General features: G+C 43.9%; 1 protein-coding gene across 2 annotated transcripts in view; it reads left to right on the top strand.

Annotated features, from left to right (window-relative positions):
* Positions 1-7,008: 7,008 nt before the first annotated feature.
* LOC139393660 (CD9 antigen-like) overlaps positions 7,009-22,095 on the top strand; it is a 32,628-nt gene continuing 17,541 nt past the window's right edge. Inside the window, exon 1 of one of the 2 annotated variants that reach the window (XM_071142001.1) lies at positions 7,009-7,446. In XM_071142001.1, coding sequence (XP_070998102.1) covers positions 7,378-7,446 — 69 coding nt within the window. In that variant the 5' untranslated portion in view covers positions 7,009-7,377. Of the gene's footprint in view, positions 7,447-18,849; positions 19,077-22,095 lie in introns of those variants that run through there. The other variant, XM_071142002.1, reaches the window with a different exon arrangement.

Below are 22,095 nucleotides of genomic sequence, written 5' to 3'. Positions count from 1 at the left end.
AGAGATCACCAAGCGCAACATAGCTCAGTGTGTAAATCAGCTAGAAAGATGTGTCGGCATCGAGTAATTGTCTCTGGCCCCCTCCCAGTTAGGGGGAGGGATGAGCTCTACAGCAGAGTCTCACAACTCAATCGCTGGTTGAAAACTGTTTTCTCCCAAAAGATAGAATTTGTAGATAATTCGCCCTCTTTCTGGGAATCACCCACAAACAGGACCAAGCCTGGCCTGCTGAGGAGTGACGGACTCCATCCTAGCTGGAAGGGTGCTCTCATCTTATCTACCAACATAGACAGGGCTCTAACTCCTCTAGCTCCACAATGAAATAGGGTGCAGGCCAGGCAGCAGGCTGTTAGCCAGCCTGCCAGCTTAGTGGAGTCTGCCACTAGCACAGTCAGTGTAGTCAGCTCAGCTATCCCATTGAGACAGTGTCTGTGCCTCGACCTAGGTTGGGCAAAACTAAACATGGCGGTGTTCGCCTTAGCAATCTTATTAGGATAAAGACCTCCTCCAGTCCTGCCATTATTGAAAGAGATTGTGATACCTCACATCTCAAAATAGGGCTACTTAATGTTAGATCCCTCACTTCCAAGGCAGTTATAGTCAATGAACTAATCACTGATCATAATATTGATGTGATTGGCCTGATTGAAACATGGCTTAAGCCTGATGAATTTACTGTGTTAATTAAATGAGGCCTCACCTCCTGGCTACACTAGTGACCACATCCCCCGTGCATCCTGTAAAGGCGGAGGTGTTTCTAACATTTACGATAGCAAATTTCAATTTACAAAAAAAAATGTTTTCGTCTTTTGAGCTTCTAGTCATGAAATCTATGCAGCCTACTCAATCACTTTTTATAGCTACTGTTTACAGGCCTCCTGGGCCATATACAGCATTCCTCACTGAGTTCCCTGAATTCCTATCGGACCTTGTAGTCATAGCAGATAATATTCTAATCTTTGGTGATTTTAATATTCACATGGAAAAGTCCACAGACCCACTCCAAAAGGCTTTCGGAGCCATCATCGACTCAGTGGGTTTTGTCCAAAATGTCTCTGGACCTACTCACTGTCACAGTCATACTCTGGACCTAGTTTTGTCCCATGGAATAAATGTTGTGGATCTTACTGTTTTTCCTCATAATCCTGGACTATCGGACCACCATTTTATTACGTTTGCAATCGCAACAAATAATCTGCTCAGACCCCAACCAAGGAGCATCAAAAGTCGTGCTATAAATTCTCAGACAACACAGATTCCTCGATGCCCTTACAGACTCCCTCTGCCTACCCAAGGACGTCAGAGGACAAAAATCAGTTAACCACCTAACTGAGGAACTCAATTTAACCTTGCGCAATACCCTAGATGCAGTTGCACCCCTAAAAACATTTGTCATAAGAAACTAGCTCCCTGGTATACAGAAAATACCCAAGCTCTGAAGCAAGCTTCCAGAAAATTGGAACGGAAATGGCGCCACACCAAACTGGAAGTCTTCCGAATAGCTTGGAAAGACAGTACCGTGCAGTATCGAAGAGCCCTCACTGCTGCTCGATCATCCTATTTTTCCAACTTGTGTGACACTCAAGTGTTTTAGTACTATATCTCTTGACACAATGATGAAAATAATCATGGCCTCTAAACCTGCATACTGGACCCTATTCCAACAAAACTACTGAAAGAGCTGCTTCCTGTGCTTGGCCCTCCTATGTTGAACATAATAAACGTCTCTCTATCCACCGGATGTGTACCAAACTCACTAAAAGTGGCAGTAATAAAGCCTCTCTTGAAAAAGCCAAACCTTGACCCAGAAAATGTAAAAAACTATCGGCCTATATCGAATCTTCCATTCCTCTCAAAAATGTTATGTATACGAAATGCTTCAGTCTGGTTTTAGACCCCACCATAGAGACTGCACTTGTGAAGGTGGGTAATTACCTTTTAATGGCATCAGACAGAGGCTCTGCATCTGTCCTCGGGCTCCAAGACCTTAGTGAAACTTTTGACACCATCAATCACCACATTCCTTTGGAGAGATTGGAAACCCAAATTTGTCTACAAGAACAAGTTCTGGCCTGGTTTAGAACTTATCTGTCGGAAATATATCAGTTTGTCTCTGTGAATGGTTTGTCCTCTGACAAATCAACTGTAAATTTCGGTGTTCCTCAAGGTTCAGTTTTGGGACCACTATTGTTTTCACTGTATATTTTACCTCTTGGGGATGTCATTCGAAAACATAATGTTAACTTTCACTGCTATGCGGATGACACACAGCTGTACATTTCAATGAAACATGGTGAAGCCCCAAAATTACCCTCGCTAGAAGCCTGTGTTTCAGACATAAGGAAGTGGATGGCTGCAAACTTTCTACTTTATAACTCTGACAAAACAGAGATGCTTGTTCTAGGTCCCAAGAAACAAAGAGATCTTCTGTTGAACCTGACAATTAATCTTGATGGTTGTACAGTCGTCTCAAATAGAACTGTGAAGGACCTCTGCGTTACTCTGGACCCTGATCTATCTTTTGACAAACATATCAAGACCGTTTCAAGGACAGCTTTTTTCCATCTACGTAACATTGCAAAAATCAGAAACTTTCTGTCCAAAAATGATGCAGAAAAATTAATCCATGCTTTTGTTACTTCTAGGTTAGACTACTGCAATGCTCTACTTTCCGGCTACCCGGATAAAGCACTAAATAAACTTCAGTTAGTGCTAAATACGGCTGCTAGAATCCTGACTAGAACCCCAAAAATGTATCATATTACTCCAGTGCTAGCCTCCCTACACTGGCTTCTTGTTAAGGCAAGGGCTGATTTCAAGGTTTTACTGCTAACCTACAAAGCATTACATGGGCTTGCTCCTACCTATCTCTCTGATTTGGTCCTGCTGTACATACCTACACGTACGCTACGGTCACAAGATGCAGGCCTCCTAATTGTCCTTAGAATTTCTAAGCAAACAGCTGGAGGCAGGGCTTTCTCCTATAGAGCTCATTTTTTATGGAATGGTCTGCCTACCCATGTGAGAGACGCAGACTCGGTCTCAACCTTTAATTCTTTACTGAAGACTCATCTCTTCAGTGGGTCATATGATTGAGTTTAGTCTGGCCCAGGAGTGTGAAGGTGAACGGAAAGGCTCTGGAGCAACGAACCACCATTGCTGTCTCTGCCTGGCCGGTTCCCCTCTCTCCACTGGGATTTTCTGCCTCTAACCCTATTACAGGGGCTGAGTCACTACGCTTACTGGTGCTCTTTCATGCCGTCCCTAGGAGGGGTGCGTCACTTGAGTGGGTTGAGTCACTGACGTGATCTTCCTGTCTGGGTTGGCGCCCCCCCTTGGGTTGTGCCGTGGCGGAGATCTTTGTGGGCTATACTCGGCCTTGTCTCAGGATGGTAAGTTGGTGGTTGAAGATATCCCTCTAGTGGTGTGGGGGCTGTGCTTTGGAAAAGTGGGTGGGGTTATATCCTTCCTGTTTGGCCCTGTCCGGGGGTATCATCGGATGGGGCCACAGTGTCTCCTGACCCCTCCTGTCTCAGCCTCCAGTATTTATGCTGCAGTAGTTTATGTGTCGGGGGGCTAGGGTCAGTTTGTTATATCTGGAGTACTTCTCCTGTCTTATCCGGTGTCCTGTGTGAACTTAAGTGTGCTCTCTCTAATTCTCTCTTTCTTTCTCTCTCTCGGAGGACCTGAGCCCTAGGACCATGCCTCAGGACTACCTGGCATGATGACTCCTTGCTGTCCCCAGTCCACCTGGCCATGCTGCTGCTCCAGTTTCAACTGTTCTGCCTGTGGCTATGAAATCCTGACCTGTTCACCGGACGTGCAACCTGTCCCAGACCAGCTGTTTTCAACTCTCTAGAGACAGCAGGAGTGGTAGAGATACTCTTAATGATCGGCTATGAAAAGCCAACTGACATTTACTCCTGAGGTGCTGACTTGTTGCACCCTCAACAACTACTGTGATTATTATTATTTGACCCTGCTGGTCATTTCTGAACATTTTAACATCTTGGTCATGTTCTGTTATAATCTCCACCCGGCACAGCCAGAAGAGGACTGGCCACCCTTCATAGCCTGGTTCCTCTCTAGGTTTCTTCCTAGGTTTTTCTTCCTAGTTTTTCCTAGCCACCGTGCTTCTACACCTGCATTGCTTGCTGTTTGGGGTTTTAGGCTGGGTTTCTGTACAGCACTTTGAGATATCAGCTGATGTAAGAAGGGCAATTTAAATAAATGTGATTTGATAATGTAACCCTGTTATCACAACACAGTCTGGATAATGTAACAATGTTATTACAACACAGTAGTTTGTATTGTATTTGAAACATTTCAGTAATGTGATTGTGCATCAGGAATGTGATGAATAGCCCTTCTCTCCCTCCCTCCTCCTAGCCCCTGTCACATCACACCACAGCCTCTTCAGTCCTGACACTCACCACAGCCCAACTCTAAACAAGGTCTTTGTTTGGACTGCTGCTTTTGGAGGCTGTTGTTGTTTTGGGAGGAACAGAGAAACACACACCACTATACACACACACTGACACACACCCCTACACACACACACCGACACACACCACTATACACACACACCGACACACACACTGACACACACCCCTACACACACACCACTACACACATACCCCTACACACACACCCCTACACACACACCGACACACACACCACTACACACACACCACTATACACACACACCCCTACACACACACCTACACACACCACTACACACACACCCCTACACACACACCACTACACACACACTGACACACACACCACTACACACACCTACACACACACCCCTACACACACACACCTACACACACCCCTACACACACACACCGACACACACCCCTACACACACCCCTACACACACCCCTACACACACCCCTACACACACCGACACACACCCCTACACACACACCACTACACACACCTACACACATACCCCTACACACACACCACTATACACACACACTGACACACACCCCTACACACACCTACACACACCTACACACCCCTACACACACACCACTATACACACACACCGACACACACCCCTACACACACCTACACACCCCTACACACACACCACTATACACACACACCACTATACACACACACCCCTACACACACACCCCTACACACACACCTACACACACACCACTATACACACACACCGACACACACCGACACACACACCGACACACACACCTACACACCCCTACACACACACCACTACACACACCTACACACATACCCCTACACACACACACCGCTACACATGCACCCCTACACACGCACCTACACACACACACCACAACACACACCCCTACACACACACCACTATACACACACACCTACACACACCCCTACACACACACCCCTACACACACACCCCTACACACACACACCACTACACACCCCTACACACACACCACTACACACACCTACACACATACCCCTACACACACACACCGCTACACATGCACCCCTACACACGCACCTACACACACACACCCCTACACACACACCACTGCACACACACCCCTACACACACAGACCACTACACACACCACTACACACACCACTACACACACACCACCACTACACACAACCCCCTACACATACACCACTACACATACACACACCACTACACATACACACACCACTACACACACACACACACCACTACACATACACATACACACACCACTACACATACACACACCACTACACACACACACACCACTACACATACACACACCACTACACACACACACACCACTACACATACACCACTACACACACACCGCTACACACACACCCCTACACACACACCCCTATACACAAACACACACACCACTACACACACACACCACTACACATACACCACTACACACACACACACCACTACACATACACCCCTATACACACACACCCCTATACACACACTCACACCACTACACATACACCCCTACATACACACCCCTACACACACACACCACTACACATACACACACCACTACACATACACACACCCCTACACACACACACCACTACACATACACCACTACACACACACTGCTGCACACACACCCCGACACACACACACCACTACACATACACACACATACACACACCCCTATACACAAACACACACCCCTATACACAAACACCCCTATACACAAACAGACACACCACTACACACACCCCTACACCACTACACACACACCGCTACACACCGCTACACACACACCACTACACACACACCCCTATACACAAACACACACACCGCTACACACACACCCCTACACACACACACCCCTATACACAAACACACACACCGCTACACACACACCGTTACACACACACCCCTACACACACACCGTTACACACACACCAACATTCAACCTGCACTGCTCACAGATACGAGGCAGCCATCGCAATCATCATCGTCAATGGTGCAGGCTAAACCAGGTCCATGATTACAGTAATACACACACCACTACACACACACACACCAACATTCAACCTGCACTGCTCACAGATACGAGGCAGCCATCGCAATCATCATCGTCAATGGTGCAGGCTAAACCAGGTCCATGATTACAGTAATACACACACCACTACACACACACACACCAACATTCAACCTGCACTGCTCACAGATACGAGGCAGCCATCGTCAATGGTGCAGGCTAAACCTGGTCCATGATTACAGTAATACACACACAAAGGACTGGCTGTGTGTGGTATGTGTATCACAGTGCAGTGGGAAGACAGACAGGACACAACAGGAACCATTGTTCTGGACACTGTCCCTCTGTCCCTGCTTCTCTGACCCTCTATCCGTGCATGTGTGTATGGGTGTGTGTGTGTCAGGACTCAGACTAAGCAAAGAGCCAGAGAGAGGCTGATCTGACCTGTAATTTACAGAGAGGCTGATCTGACCTGTAATTAACAGTATGCCTTGTCAGAGTGATTCACCTCAGCCTCACACACACATATACCGTGTTGAGTAACAACCTGACTAAATCTATAGGACTCAAATCTGACTAGTTGTTCATATTCTGTATATTGACAATAAAAAACCTAAAGAAAAAAAGAATGAAAGAGAAAGAAAGAGAAAGAGAGAGAGAGAGAAAGAAAAAAGTGGCAGACAATTTGTGTCTGAGGTGGGAGTGCTGTGCGCCTCTATATAGGCACCACCACGCACAGCACACAGACAGCAGAGACAAAGGGGGCTGAAGACTTCATCAACTTCCATTCGCCCAACTGACCGGAATCAACAACATTATTATACAGCTTTTATAACAGTATTATAGACGTCTACATCTCTTCATCTGACAGACAGACAGACGGACCATGGCGCTACTGACGGGAGGAGAGACTTGCGTCAAATATCTGTTGTTCGTCTTCAACTTCGTCTTCTGGGTGAGTCTCACTCAATGCAACTCGTTATGACTGAATACTGCGGTTGGGCTGACTAAAAATGAGGACACCTCGGTCCGGACCTCGGACATTTATTCTAATTTGAAAAGTCAATTACAAAAATATATATTTTCTAATAAAGAAAATCAATTATGGCTCAACATCAAAATATTGCTCCTAGCGTAGATCAAAGGTCAGAACGCTTATATTCTTGATCTGACAGTTCTATCAGCGCCTGCCTCTTCACCAACGAGTGGAATCTTGAACACTGGTTTGTTCGTTATGTTCGCCTGCGTCCCCCGGCTATGCCTCCCGGATTTGCTTTTATAGAAGCACATTCACTACTCTCTCAAACGGTTAAATCCGCCCTCTCGCTGCACAGGCCGAGGGCCTGAGACGTGAAACGAACTGCCCCTGCTTGGAGTCCGCTCAAGTCGGCAGCAAGATACGCTGCCGATAGTGTTTGCTTGATACCGGAAAAAAAGACCATGTTAAAACCGTTATCATGTTCCTCAAGGAATTCAGTGCCTTTCAGCAGTAGGCCTATGCTCTCTCGACACAGAGCGCACCCAGACTAGGCTATTGTGTTGTCCAATCATACAAACTTTGTAACTGATAGTGAATCAAAGGTCACATGACCGAAGTTGCTAGATAACCACCAACGAATTACAGAATATCTCCTATTTGACAAAATCGAGTTGATGATTATACAGATAGCAGATCAGCTCATGAATAACGTGGAGATGAAGAGAGGAAATTGTTTACATATCAAGGTATCTAACAGGGACCAACTCTGTTTGAATGTATTTCCATATCTAGGCCTACTGCCATACCGCTTGTTGATCACACATTCTCTACCGACGCTCTCATATGGGCAGCAGTATCAGACAGCACAGAGGAAACGTTATAGTGGTATTTTGACGTGCTTTGATGATGCACATTTTGGATTACAGAATAAAGTTAGGAATTTTCAAGTGAGACAGGAGTCAGAATTGTGGGTTTCAGTGGGACTGGGATGATAGGAAAATAGCCTCTATATAAGGCTATATAAAGCTACTACATGAGTCAATCAATAAATAATACACTTGATTTAGGCTACATTATAGCATGCTAATGTTTCTGATCAGTGATTTAGGCTACATTATAGCATGCTAGATGTTTCTAATCAGTGATTTAGGCAACATTATACCATGCTAAATGTTTCTGATCAGTGATTTAGGCTACATTATAGCATGCTAAATGTTTCTGATCAGTGATTTAGGCTACATTATTGCATGCTAGATGTTTCTGATCAGTGATTTAGGCTACATTATAGCATGCTAATGTTTCTGATCAGTGATTTAGGCTACATTATAGCATGCTAAATGTTTCTGATCAGTGATTTAGGCTACATTATAGCATGCTAGATGTTTCTAATCAGTGATTTAGGCAACATTATAGCATGCTAATGTTTCTGATCAGTGATTTAGGCTATATTATACCATGCTAAATGTTTCTGATCAGTGATTTAGGCTGCATTATAGCATGCTAATGTTTCTGATCAGTGATTTAGGCTACATTATAGCATGCTAAATGTTTCTGATCAGTGATTTAGGCTACATTATAGCATGCTAGATGTTTCTAATCAGTGATTTAGGCAACATTATAGCATGCTAATGTTTCTGATCAGTGATTTAGGCTATATTATACCATGCTAAATGTTTCTGATCAGTGATTTAGGCTACATTATAGCATGCTAGATGTTTCTAATCAGTGATAGATGAGTTACCTCTTCCACCTGTCCAGCCAGAGATCAAGTAACCAAATATACAGACAGAGATTCAGTCAAACAAAATCACATTGATTGATTATCAGACAAGTCACAGGCTTTAGGTCAGAGGTACGCTTGTTTAACATGCTAACAAAATGTTCTGATCAGCGAATATTTCAGCAAACTAGAATAAAGATGATCATTAGCACTGTGTTGGCTTTGGGGTTGGCTTTGGGGATGACCAGTGAGATATACCTGCTGGAACGTGTGCTACGGGTGGGTGTTGTTATCGTGACCAGTGAGCTGAGATAAGGCGGAGCTTTACCTAGCATAGACTTATAGATGACCTGGAGCCATCAGGTCTGGCGATGAATATGTAGCGAAGGCCAGCCGACTAGAGCATACAGGTCACAGTGGTGGTTGGTATATGGGGCTTTGGTGACAAAACGGATGGCACTGTGATAGACTGCATCCAGTTTGCTGAGTAGAGTATTGGAAGCTATTTTGTAGATGACATCACCAAAGACGAGGATCGGTAGGATAGTCAGTTTTACTAGGGTAAGTTTGGCGGCATGAGTGAAGGAGGCTTTGTTGCGAAATAGAAAGCCAATTCTAGATTTGGTTTTGGCTTGGAGCTGTTTAATATGAGTCTGGAAGGAGAGTTTACAGTCTAGCAAGACACCTAGGTATTTATAGTTGTCCACATATTCTAGGTCAGAACCGTCCAGGGTGGTGATGCTAGTCAGGCGGGAGGGTGCGGGCAGCAAACGGTTGAAAAGCATGTATTTGGTTTTTACTAGGGTTTAAGAGCAGTTGGAGGCCACGGAAGGAGTGTTGTATGGCATTGAAGCTCATTTGGAGGTTAGTTAGCACAGTGTCCAAAGAGGGGCCAGAAGTATACAGAATGGTGTCATCTGCGTAGAGGTGGATCAGGGAATAGCAAGAGCAACATCACTGATATATACAGAGAAAAGAGTCGGCCCGAGAATTGAACCCTGTGGTACCCCCATAGAGACTGCCAGAGGACTGGACAACATGCCCTCCGATTTGACACACTGAACTCTGTCTGCAAAGTAGTTGGTGAACCAGGCAAGGCAGTCATTAGAAAAACCGAGGCAACTGAGTCTGCAGATAAGAATATGGTGATTGACAGAGTCGAAAGCCTTGGCAAGGTCAATGAAGACGGCTGCACAGTACTGTCTTTTATCGATGGCGGTTATGATATTGTTTAGTACCTTGAGCGTGGCTGAGGTGCACCCGTGACCGGCTCGGAAACTGGATTGCACAGTGGAGAAGGTACGGTGGGATTCGTGATGATCAGTGATCTGTTTGTTGACTTGGCTTTCGAAGACCTTAGATAGGCAGGGCAGGATGGATATAAGTCTGTAACAGTTTGGGTCCAGGGTGTCTCCCCCTTTGAAGAGGGGGATGACCGCGGCAGCTTTCCAATCCTTGTGTTGAACAGGCTGGTAATAGGGGTTGCGACAATGGCGGCGGACAGTTTCAGAAATAGAGGGTCCAGATTGTCAAGCCCAGCTTATTTGTATGGGTCCAGGTTTTGCAGCTCTTTCAGAACATCTGCTATCTGGATTTGGGTAAAGGAGAAGCTAGGGAGGCTTGGTCGAGTAGCTGCGGGGGGGGGCGGAGCTGTTGGCCGAAGTTGGAGTAGCCAGGAGGAAGGCATGGCCAGCCGTTGAGAAATGCTTGTTGAAGTTTTCGATTATCACGGATTTATCGGTGGTGACCGTGTTACCTAGCCTCAGTGCAGTCGGCAGCTGGGAGGAGGTGCTCTTGTTCTCCATGGACTTTACAGTGTCCCAGAACTTTTTGGAGTTAGAGCTACAGGATGCAAATTTCTGCTTGAAAAAGCTGGCCTTTGCTTTCCTGGCCTTTGCTTTCCTGACTGACATGCTGTCGTCGTGGGCTCCTGGGAACTCTTCTTAATCTTTATCTTGGATTGATGCTAAAGTAACTATAGCCTCAAGTCTACATGCTGTGGTCGTCGGCTCCTGGGAACTCTTCTTAATCTTTATCTTAGATTGATGCTAAAGTAACTATAGCCTCAACTCTACATGATGTGGTCGTGGGCTCCTGGCTCTGACCTCACTGTCTTCATCGGTCAATCAGATTAGCCTCGCGTCCTGTTTATAAAATGGGCTAGAATGGATGCTGTTGGTGTTCCACTGACTGCAATGATTGTTGATTTAATCAGGCTAAACCCTTCAAAGTGGCATTAAGAAGGAATAATACTAACATGACTATACATGAGTATAGAGGACGTTACCGTAGTAACATGACTCTACATGAGTATAGAGGACCATTGTAACATGACTCTACATGAGTATAGAGGAGGTTACAATAGTAACATGACTCTACATGAGTATAGAGGACCATAGTAACATGACTTTACATGAGCATAGAGGACCATAGTAACATGACTCTACATGAGTATAGAGGAGGTTACAATAGTAACATGACTCTACATGAGTATAGAGGACCATAGTAACATGACTCTACATGAGTATAGAGGAGGTTACAATAGTAACATGACTCTACATGAGTAGAGAGGACCATAGTAACATTACTATACATGAGTATAGAGGACCATAGTAACATGACTCTACATGAGTAGAGAGGACCATAGTAACATGACTCTACATGAGTATAGAGGACGTTACCATAGTAACATGACTATACATGAGTAGAGAGGACGCTACCATAGTAACATAGTAACTAGTCTAAAGAAGGCCAGTTTTGTTGCTTCTTTAATCAGAACAACAGTTTTCAGCTGTTCTAACATAATTGCAAAAGGGTTTTCTAATGATTAGACTTGGATTAGCTAACACAACGTGCCATTGGAACACAGGAGTGATGGTTGCTGATAATGGGCCTCTGTACCCCTATGTAGATATTCCATACAAAATCAGCCGTTTCCAGCTACAATAGTCATTTACAACATTAACAATGTCTACACTGTATTTCTGATCAATTTGATGTTATTTTAATGGAACAAACATTTGATTTACAAATCAGTCTGCCAGTCCTTTTGACAGTCTATATACTACAAATCAGTCTGCCAGTCCTTTTGACAGTCTATATACTACAAATCAGTCTGCCAGTCCTTTTGACAGTCTATATACTACAAATCAGTCTGCCAGTCCTTTTGACAGTCTATATACTACAAATCAGTCTGCCAGTCCTTTTGACAGTCTATTTACTACAAATCAGTCTGCCAGTCCTTTTGACAGTCTATATACTACAAATCAGTCTGCCAGTCCTTTTGACAGTCTATTTACTACAAATATGTCTGTCAGTCCTTTTGACAGTCTATATAACACAAATCAGTCTGCCTGTCCTTTTGACAGTCTATTTACTACAAATCAGTCTGCCAGTCCTTTTGACAGTCTATATACTACAAATCAGTCTGCCTGTCCTTTTGACAGTCTATTTACTACAAATCAGTCTGCCAGTCCTTTTGACAGTCTATATACTACAAATCAGTCTGCCAGTCCTTTTGACAGTCTATATACTACAAATCAGTCTGCCAGTCCTTTTGACAGTCTATATACTACAAATCAGTCTGCCAGTCCTTTTGACAGTCTATATACTACAAATCAGTCTGCCAGTCCTTTTGACAGTCTATATACTACAAATCAGTCTGCCAGTCCTTTTGACAGTCTATTTACTACAAATCAGTCTGCCAGTCCTTTTGACAGTCTATATACTACAAATCAGTCTGCCAGTCCTTTTGACAGTCTATTTACTACAAATATGTCTGTCAGTCCTTTTGACAGTCTATATAACACAAATCAGTCTGCCTGTCCTTTTGACAGTCTATTTACTACAAATCAGTCTGCCAGTCCTTTTGACAGTCTATATACTACAAATCAGTCTGCCTGTCCTTTTGACAGTCTATTTACTACAAATCAGTCTGCCAGTCCTTTTGACAGTCTATATACTACAAATCAGTCTGCCAGTCCTTTTGACAGTCTATTTACTACAAATCAGTCTGCCAGTCCTTTTGACAGTCTATATACTACAAATCAGTCTGCCAGTCCTTTTGACAGTCTATTTACTACAAATCAGTCTGTCAGTCCTTTTGACAGTCTATATAATACAAATCAGTCTGCCTGTCCCTTTGACAGTCTATATACTACCAATCAGTCTGCCAGTCCTTTTGACAGTCTATTTACTACAAATCAGTCTGCCAGTCCTTTTGACATTCTATTTACTACACATCAGTCTGCCAGTCCTTTTGACAGTATTTCAATCTGAAGGAGGTTTGAAGTGACTGATATGCATCAGAAAGGTATTGGGAAGTTCAGAAGACTCAGGCTGTCATGTTGTCTGATCTTCTGTGTATTGAAGAAGGTCATCAGGCTATCATGTAGTGTGATCTTCTGGGAAGAAAAGAGGAAGGACATCAGGCTATCATGTAGTGTGATCTTCTGGGAAGAAAAGAGGAAGGTCATCAGGCTATCATGTTGTGTGACCTTCTGGGTAGAAAAGAACAACAGCCCTAGTTTGGGAAACTCTGCTTTATGACAAAGAAGTGAAAGTGTATTGATTTCTTCCTCTGACTTTCTCACGTCTCCTGTTCTTCTGTTCCTTCTGTGGGTGGAGAACAGAGAGAAAGAGAGGCAAATAGAAACAAGAGAGATTGGAGAAAAAGGAGAGAGAGAGAGGCTGGTGACAGGGAGACAAAGACATTGTTGTTGATTCTCCAGAGTCCTGAGGGAGAACAGAGCTTCAGTTACACACACACCCCTAGAGGTCAACAGTGTGTGTGTGTGTGTGTGTGTGTGTGTGTGTGTGTGTGTGTGTGTGTGTGTGTGTGTGTGTGTGTGTGTGTGTGTGTGTGTGTGTGTGTGTGTGTGTGTGTGTTTGTGTGTGTGTGTGTGTGTGTGTGTGTGAGTGTGTGTCATTATTGATGCTACCCTGGTAAACTTGTCACCACCAAGGGGGGAACAAACAGAAAACAACACCCAGCCATGATGTTTCCGTATCTAATCATTGTTATCTTCCATGTCAGGCTTTTACCTTCAATGGAGACCTTTCTGCTAACCCGTTGTTATGGAGAGGTCTTCAATGGAGACCTTCCTGCTAACCCGTTGTTATGGAGAGGTCTTCAATGGAGACCTTCCTGCTAACCTGTTGTCATGGAGAGGTCTTCAATGGAGACCTTCCTGCTAACCTGTTGTTGTGGAGAGGTCTTCAATGGAGACCTTCCTGCTAACCTGGTGTTATGGAGAGGTCTTCAATGGAGACCTTCCTGCTAACCTGGTGTTGTGGAGAGGTCTTCAATGGAGACCTTCCTGCTAACCTGTTGTCATGGAGAGGTCTTCAATGGAGACCTTCCTGCTAACCTGGTGTCATGGAGAGGTCTTCAATGGAGACCTTCCTGCTAACCTGTTGTTATGGAGAGGTCTTCAATGGAGACCTTCCTGCTAACCTGTTGTTATGGAGAGGTCTTCAATGGAGACCTTCCTGCTAACCTGGTGTCATGGAGAGGTCTTCAATGGATACCTTCCTGCTAACCTGGTGTTGTGGAGAGGTCTTCAATGGAGACCTTCCTGCTAACCTGTTGTTATGGAGAGGTCTTCAATGGAGACCTTCCTGCTAACCTGTTGTTATGGAGAGGTCTTCAATGGAGACCTTCCTGCTAACCTGTTGTTATGGAGAGGTCTTCAATGGAGACCTTCCTGCTAACCTGGTGTCATGGAGAGGTCTTCAATGGATACCTTCCTGCTAACCTGGTGTTGTGGAGAGGTCTTCAATGGAGACCTTCCTGCTAACCTGTTGTTATGGAGAGGTCTTCAATGGAGACCTTCCTGCTAACCTGGTGTTATGGAGAGGTCTTCAATGGAGACCTTCCTGCTAACCTGGTGTTGTGGAGAGGTCTTCAATGGAGAGTGTCCAGCTGTAGACTGTAAGGACAGACCCCCAAGACATTAAGCTCATCTACCGAGCTCATGTACAAAGCAGTACACGTTTACTGAGTGACTGATTCAAAACAGTAACATTTTCTGCTAAGAGTACAAATAACCAGACAAATACATTTGCAGACATATTAGATGTGTGTTTACCATCACAAGAGGAAAATAGTGATGTTATAGCCCTGCTAATCACTATGACAACACCACAGTGTCTGTTTCCAATGTTTAAACTAGCCCTGCTAATCACTATGACAACACCACAGTGTCTGTTTCCAATGTTTAAACTAGCCCTGCTAATCACTATGACAACACCACAGTGTCTGTTTCCAATGTTTAAACTAGCCCTGCTAATCACTATGACAACACCACAGTGTCTGTTTCCAATGTTTAAACTAGCCCTGCTAATCATTATGACAACACCACAGTGTCTGTTTCCAATGTTTAAACTAGCCCTGCTAATCACTATGACAACACCACAGTGTCTGTTTCCAATGTTTAAACTAGCCCTGCTAATCACTATGTGACAACACCACAGTCAGTGTCTGTTTCCAATGTTTAAACTAGCCCTGCTAATCACTATGACAACACCACAGTGTCTGTTTCCAATGTTTAAATTAGCCCTGCTAATCACTATGACAACACCACAGTGTCTGTTTCCAATGTTTAAATTAGCCCTGCTAATCATAATGACAACACCACAGTGTCTGTTTCCAGATGGTTGAACTAGCCCTGCTAATCACTATGACAACACAAGCACTGAATATTTCCCACTGAATATTTCTCCCATCCAGAAAATAGCTGATTTCACATGTTCTAGCTAAGTCTGCTAAACATAGTAGCACAAACACGCTGACTGTTCAAAAGGACTGGCATATTGGTGTCTGTCCGACAATGTTTCACGTGAGCACCAAGCCAGTCCATTTGTCTGACAGTCAGTGGGACACACAGCAGCAGCTCCACTCCATGGTAACCATCAACATTTTCATTTCCCTCCATGACGTCCATGTTCTCCACTGTCACTATTCATATCCATGGTAACCATGTTCTCCACTGTCTCTATTCATATCCATGGTAACCATGTTCTCCACTGTCTCTATTCATATCCATGGTAACCATGTTCTCCACTGTCACTATTCATATCCATGGTAACCATGTTCTCCACTGTCTCTATTCATATCCATGGTAACCATGTTCTCCACTGTTACTATTCATATCCATGGTAACCATGTTCTCCACTGTCTCTATTCATATCCATGGTAACCATGTTCTCCACTGTCTCTATTCATATCCATGGTAACCATGTTCTCCACTGTCTCTATTCATATCCATGGTAACCATGTTCTCCACTGTCTCTATTCATATCCATGGTAACCAAGTACATAAACTTCTGAAAAGGTTATTATCATGTAATTTGCTTGTTGTGGTGGTAATGACACGATACTTAGAGACGACTATATTTTGTGTAAAAGAAAAGTTACAAATGGCTTATACACATCCAATATGTATTTGGTTTCCATTTATTTGACTCTTTTTTAAACAGGTGCATTACATATTTTCTGATTAAGATGACTTTTGTAAGTGCAATCGTCACGTTCTGACCTTAGTTCCTTTCTTTTGTCTTTGTTTTAGTATGGTCAGGGCGTGAGTTGGGGTGGGCAGTCTATGTTTGTTTTTCTAGGTTGTTATATTTCTATGTGTTGGGCCTGGTATGGTTCTCAATCAGAGGCAGGCGTCGTTCGTTGTCTCTGATTGAGAATCATACTTAGGCAGCCTGTTTTCCACATTTTGGTTGTGGGTGTTTATTTTCTGTTCTGTGTTTTGTTGCACCGTTCAGGACTGTTCGTTTGTCGTGTTTTGTTTCAGTGTTCATTAAACCCGTTTTAATATGAACACTTACCACGCTGCATCTTGGTCCTCCTCTCTTTCTCCCGACGACGATCCTTACAGCAATACGTAGCAGAATGTCAAAAGTCTGGGTGTGAGACAGGAAACTGTGTAAAACAATGAAATACAGTCATTCAATGCTTTAGAAAATAACATTTAAAAAACATATTGAAAGATATAAAAACAAGTTGAGGATTATTTTAGCCTTAATGGATGTGAAATGAAAAAATCCAAATGAACTTAAAATCAGGTTTTCTAGAGCAGGGCTGGAACAAAAACCTGCACATCCAGTAGTAAATCTCCAGGAGGCTTAGCTACCTCTACTATCATGTGGCTGGCAGAACAGAGAACTATTGGAGTCAACAAGCTCCTCCTCTGCCTCATCATCACCATAACTGGTACATCTGACCTGCAGTGTTCTATTTCCACCACTAGATGGAGACACTCTACACAGTCTGATGATCTGATCCTATATAAATGGCCTGGTCCAATAGAAACAAGGCCTTCATCTCTATGTGATGGTCTGGTCCAATAGAAACAAGGCCTTCATCTACATGTGAAAGTCTGGTCCAATAGAAACAAGGCCTTCATCTACATGTGATGGTCTGGTCCAATAGAAACAAGGCCTTCATATCCATGTGATGGTCTGGTCCAATAGAAACAAGGCCTTCATCTCTATGTGATGGTCTGGTCCAATAGACTACAGCCGGTTCTACCATTTCACAATAGTTATTACTTCTAAACAAAATACCTTTTTGGGTAGATTCTAATACCTTTTTATTTCTTTACTTATCTATTGTTCACCCAATACCTTTTTATTACTTAAAAATTGCACAGTTGGTTAGAGCCAGACTCAGACTCCTTGACTTTTTGACTCCTTAACTTTTTCCACATTTTGGTACGTTACAGCCTTATTCTAAAATGGATTAAGTCGAAGACCAAACAAACACGTAACAAAACACAGGGTAGAAACCCAAAACAAAAGAGCGAGGAATACCTCAAATAAATAACACAAGCGCCCAATGTTTAACACACGGGACGAGACCCGTAATCATCTGCACAATGATTAACACACGGGACCAGACCCGTAATCATCTGCACAATGATTAACACACGGGTCCAGACCCGTAATCATCTGCACAATCCACAATAGCACGAAAGCCCAAAACACACAGCACAGTTACTCACACGCACCAACGGACATAGTAACAATAATCAACAGCCCAATAGAAACCAAAGGGCACCACTTATACAAGTAATAATCAGTGGGAATAGGGGACAGGTGTGTGTGATGAACGTTCTGGAAGGATCTGTGACAATAAGGCTGTAACGTAACAGAATGTGGAAAAGGTCAAGGGGTCTGAATACTTTCCGAAGGCCCTGTGTATAGTCTATAGATCAGATCAAGGAACCAAGCGAAATCCTGCCCCCATGGCTGAGGAAGGAATGATATGTCTCCATTTTCAGGTAGTAAGAAAGGTATGTTGAATGCAGGTACGAGGAAAAACAACATTGCAACACTCAGAATCTTGCGTCTGCGTAGAGCTTGTTGTAAGCTTTAGTCGAGCCCCTCCCTTCCTGCTTGACTGACTGACTAACAAAGAACAAGTGAGGTTGGAGGGTGTGGCTCAGGAATTCTCCACAGACCTCTCTCCTTCGTGTTCATTCACAGGTTTCTTTCCACAGGTTTAACTCTGACTCGACTTCTCTGGGAACCGCAGGTTTAACTCTGACGAGACTTCTCTGGGAACTGTAGGTTTAACTCTGACTAGATTTCTCTGGGAACCGCAGGTTTAACTCTGACTAGACTTCTCTGGGAACCGCAGGTTTAACTCTGACGAGACTTCTCTGGGAACTGTAGGTTTAACTCTGACTAGATTTCTCTGGGAACCGCAGGTTTAACTCTGACTAGACTTCTCTGGGAACCGTAGGTTTAACTCCGACTAGACTTGTCTGGGATATTTCTCTCCACCACCAAACCTGTGCTGTATTTTACCATGGGAGTCGTAGGAGGAATCAAATGCATCAAATACCTGATGTTCATGTTCAACTTCCTCTTCTGGGTAAGTGCTCTGAGATATCGAACTTCTGTCTAAGTGCTCTGAGATATCGAACTTCTGTCTAAGTGCTCTGAGATATCGAACTTCTGTCTAAGTGCTCTGAGATATCGAACTTCTGTCTAAGTGCTCTGAGATAACGAACTTCTGTCTAAGTGCTCTGAGATATCGAACTTCTGTCTAAGTGCTCTGAGATATCGAACTTCTGTCTAAGTGCTCTGAGATATCGAACTTCTGTCTAAGTGCTCTGAGATATCGAACTTCTGTCTAAGTGCTCTGAGATATCGAACTTCTGTCTAAGTGCTCTGAGATATCGAACTTCTGTCTAAGTGCTCTGAGATATCGAACTTCTGTCTAAGTGCTCTGAGATATCGAACTTCTGTCTAAGTGCTCTGAGATATCGAACTTCTGTCTAAGTGCTCTGAGATATCGAACTTCTGTCTAAGTGCTCTGAGATATCGAACTTCTGTCTAAGTGCTCTGAGATATCGAACTTCTGTCTAAGTGCTCTGAGATATCGAACTTCTGTCTAAGTGCTCTGAGATATCGAACTTCTGTCTAAGTGCTCTGAGATATCAAACTTCTGTCTAAGTGCTCTGAGATATCGAACTTCTGTCTAAGTGCTCTGAGATATCGAACTTCTGTCTCATATTCTCTCTACTGAGTCCACTCTTACCTGAGCCTGAGTGGCAGGTAGCCTACTGGTTAGAGCATTGAGCCAGTAACTGAAAGGTTGCTGGCTCGAATCCCCATCTGTTGTTCTGCCCCTGAACAAGGCAGTTAACCCACTGTTCCTCGGTAGGCTGTCATTGTAAATCAGAATTTCGTCACAACTTCCTTGCCTAGTTAAAAAAATGACCCTCTCTCTGTTGTCACATTCTCTCTTCTCTTTTACAATGTTATCAGCATTTTGGTGGTCAGCTGTTTGTTGACCATAGTGAGAAAAGAGAATGATTAACACTGAGAAGCTAAATCAGACTGGACGAGTGTCTGGTTGTTTCCCTTGGTTGGTAAGGTATCCCTGAGATACTCTCTGTCTGACTGTGTGTGATATATCATCCAGGTCTTATGTTATTATATTTTTTTAGAAAGACAGCAATACAAACATTGACATTCATTGTACTGTTGAATGGGATGGCCAATTTAGAGGACAGAACTAAACTGAACTCACACATACACAAAATAAAACTAAATCCTATTAGGTGGTACATGTATAGGAAGACAGCATATAGTCATTACAAGCAGTGTAGTTCAGCCAAAAATAAATATTGAGTGGAGTACAGCACAGAGTAGCAGCAGATCGTCAACCCAGTTATGAAGCGGGACTCGACCATTTATCCAGTATCGGCTGACATATTTTGTAAAACAGACTTCTATTGGAGGTATTGTATCGTATCTTTCCATATGTATTACATTTCCTAAATCCCATAACCACATTTCAAAGGTAGGTACAGTCTCCAGTTTCCAAAATTGCAATATGAGCCTCTTGGCTAATAGAGTACAAAGAAAGACAGCCTTCCCTTCGTGGTTATTCCCATCACCTGTACCAAACAGAGCGGTCAATGGGTCTGGGGCTAGAACCCTATCGAAGGCTTTAGATAAGTCATCAAAAATGAGAGCCCAGTAAGCCTGTAACTTAGGACATGTCCAAAATAAGTGGGTCAACGTCCCCTCATCCTGCTTGCACCTCTCACACAGTGGTGAGGTGTCCAGGAATATTTCATGCAGTTTTACTTTTGAGTAACGTAACCTGTGTATCACCTTAAACTGTACATGGCTGAGTCTGGCATTCACTGAACTGTGGTTTATATTCCTGAGAGCTTCTACCCAGTCCTCATCTGAGAGCTTCTACCCAGTCCTCATCTGAGAGCTTCTACCCAGTCCTCATCTGAGAGCATCTACTCAGTCCTCATCTCAGAGCTTCTACCCAGTCCTCATCTGAGAGCTTCTACCCATTCCTCATCTGAGAGCTTCTACCCAGTCCTCATCTGAGAGCTTCTACTCAGTCCTCATCTCAGAGCTTCTACCCAGTCCTCATCTGAGAGCTTCTACCCAGTCCTCATCTGAGAGCTTCTACCCAGTCCTCATCTGAGAGCTTCTACCCATTCCTCATCTGAGAGCTTCTACCCAGTCCTCATCTGAGAGCTTCTACTCAGTCCTCATCTCAGAGCTTCTACCCAGTCCTCATCTGAGAGCTTCTACCCAGTCCTCATCTGAGAGCTTCTACCCAGTCCTCATCTGAGAGCTTCTATCCAGTCCTCATCTGATCTGAGAGCTTCTACCCAGTCCTCATCTCAGAGCTTCTACTCAGTCCTCATCTGAGAGCTTCTACCCAGTCCTCATCTGAGAGCTTCTACCCAGTCCTCATCTGAGAGCTTCTATCCGGTCCTCATCTGAGAGCTTCTACCCAGTCCTCATCTCAGAGCTTCGACTCAGTCCTCATCTGAGAGCTTCTACTCAGTCCTCATCTGAGAGCTTCTACCCAGTCCTCATCTGAGAGCTTCTACCCAGTCCTCATCTGAGAGCTTCTACCCAGTCCTCATCTGGGATACCTGTGGATACCTCTATGGGGGCCTGTAGCACATCATACAGTCTAGAGACCGACCCTTTTAATAGTGTCTGTGGATACCTCTATGTGGGCCTGTAGCACATCATATAGTCTAGAGACCGACCTTTTTAATAGTGTCTGTGGATACCTCTATGTGGGCCTGTAGCACATCATATAGTCTAGAGACCGACCTTTTTAATAGTGTCTGTGGATACCTCTATGAGGGCCTATAGCACATCATACAGTCTAGAGACCGACCCTTTTAATAGTGTCTGTGGATACCTCTATGTGGGCCTGTAGCACATAATACAGTCTAGAGACCGACCTTTTTAATAGTGTCTGTGGATACCTCTATGAGGGCCTGTAGCACATCATACAGTCTAGAGATCGACCTTTTTAATAGTGTCTGTGGATACCTCTATGAGGGCCTGTAGCACATCATACAGTCTAGAGATCGACCTTTTTAATAGTGTCTGTG

The sequence above is a fragment of the Oncorhynchus clarkii genome, unplaced genomic scaffold, assembly GCF_045791955.1.
Source record: "Oncorhynchus clarkii lewisi isolate Uvic-CL-2024 unplaced genomic scaffold, UVic_Ocla_1.0 unplaced_contig_4357_pilon_pilon, whole genome shotgun sequence".
NCBI classification, from domain to species: domain Eukaryota; kingdom Metazoa; phylum Chordata; class Actinopteri; order Salmoniformes; family Salmonidae; genus Oncorhynchus; species Oncorhynchus clarkii.
Note: the sequence above shows the minus strand (reverse complement) of the source record. Positions and strands in the feature narration are given on the sequence as shown.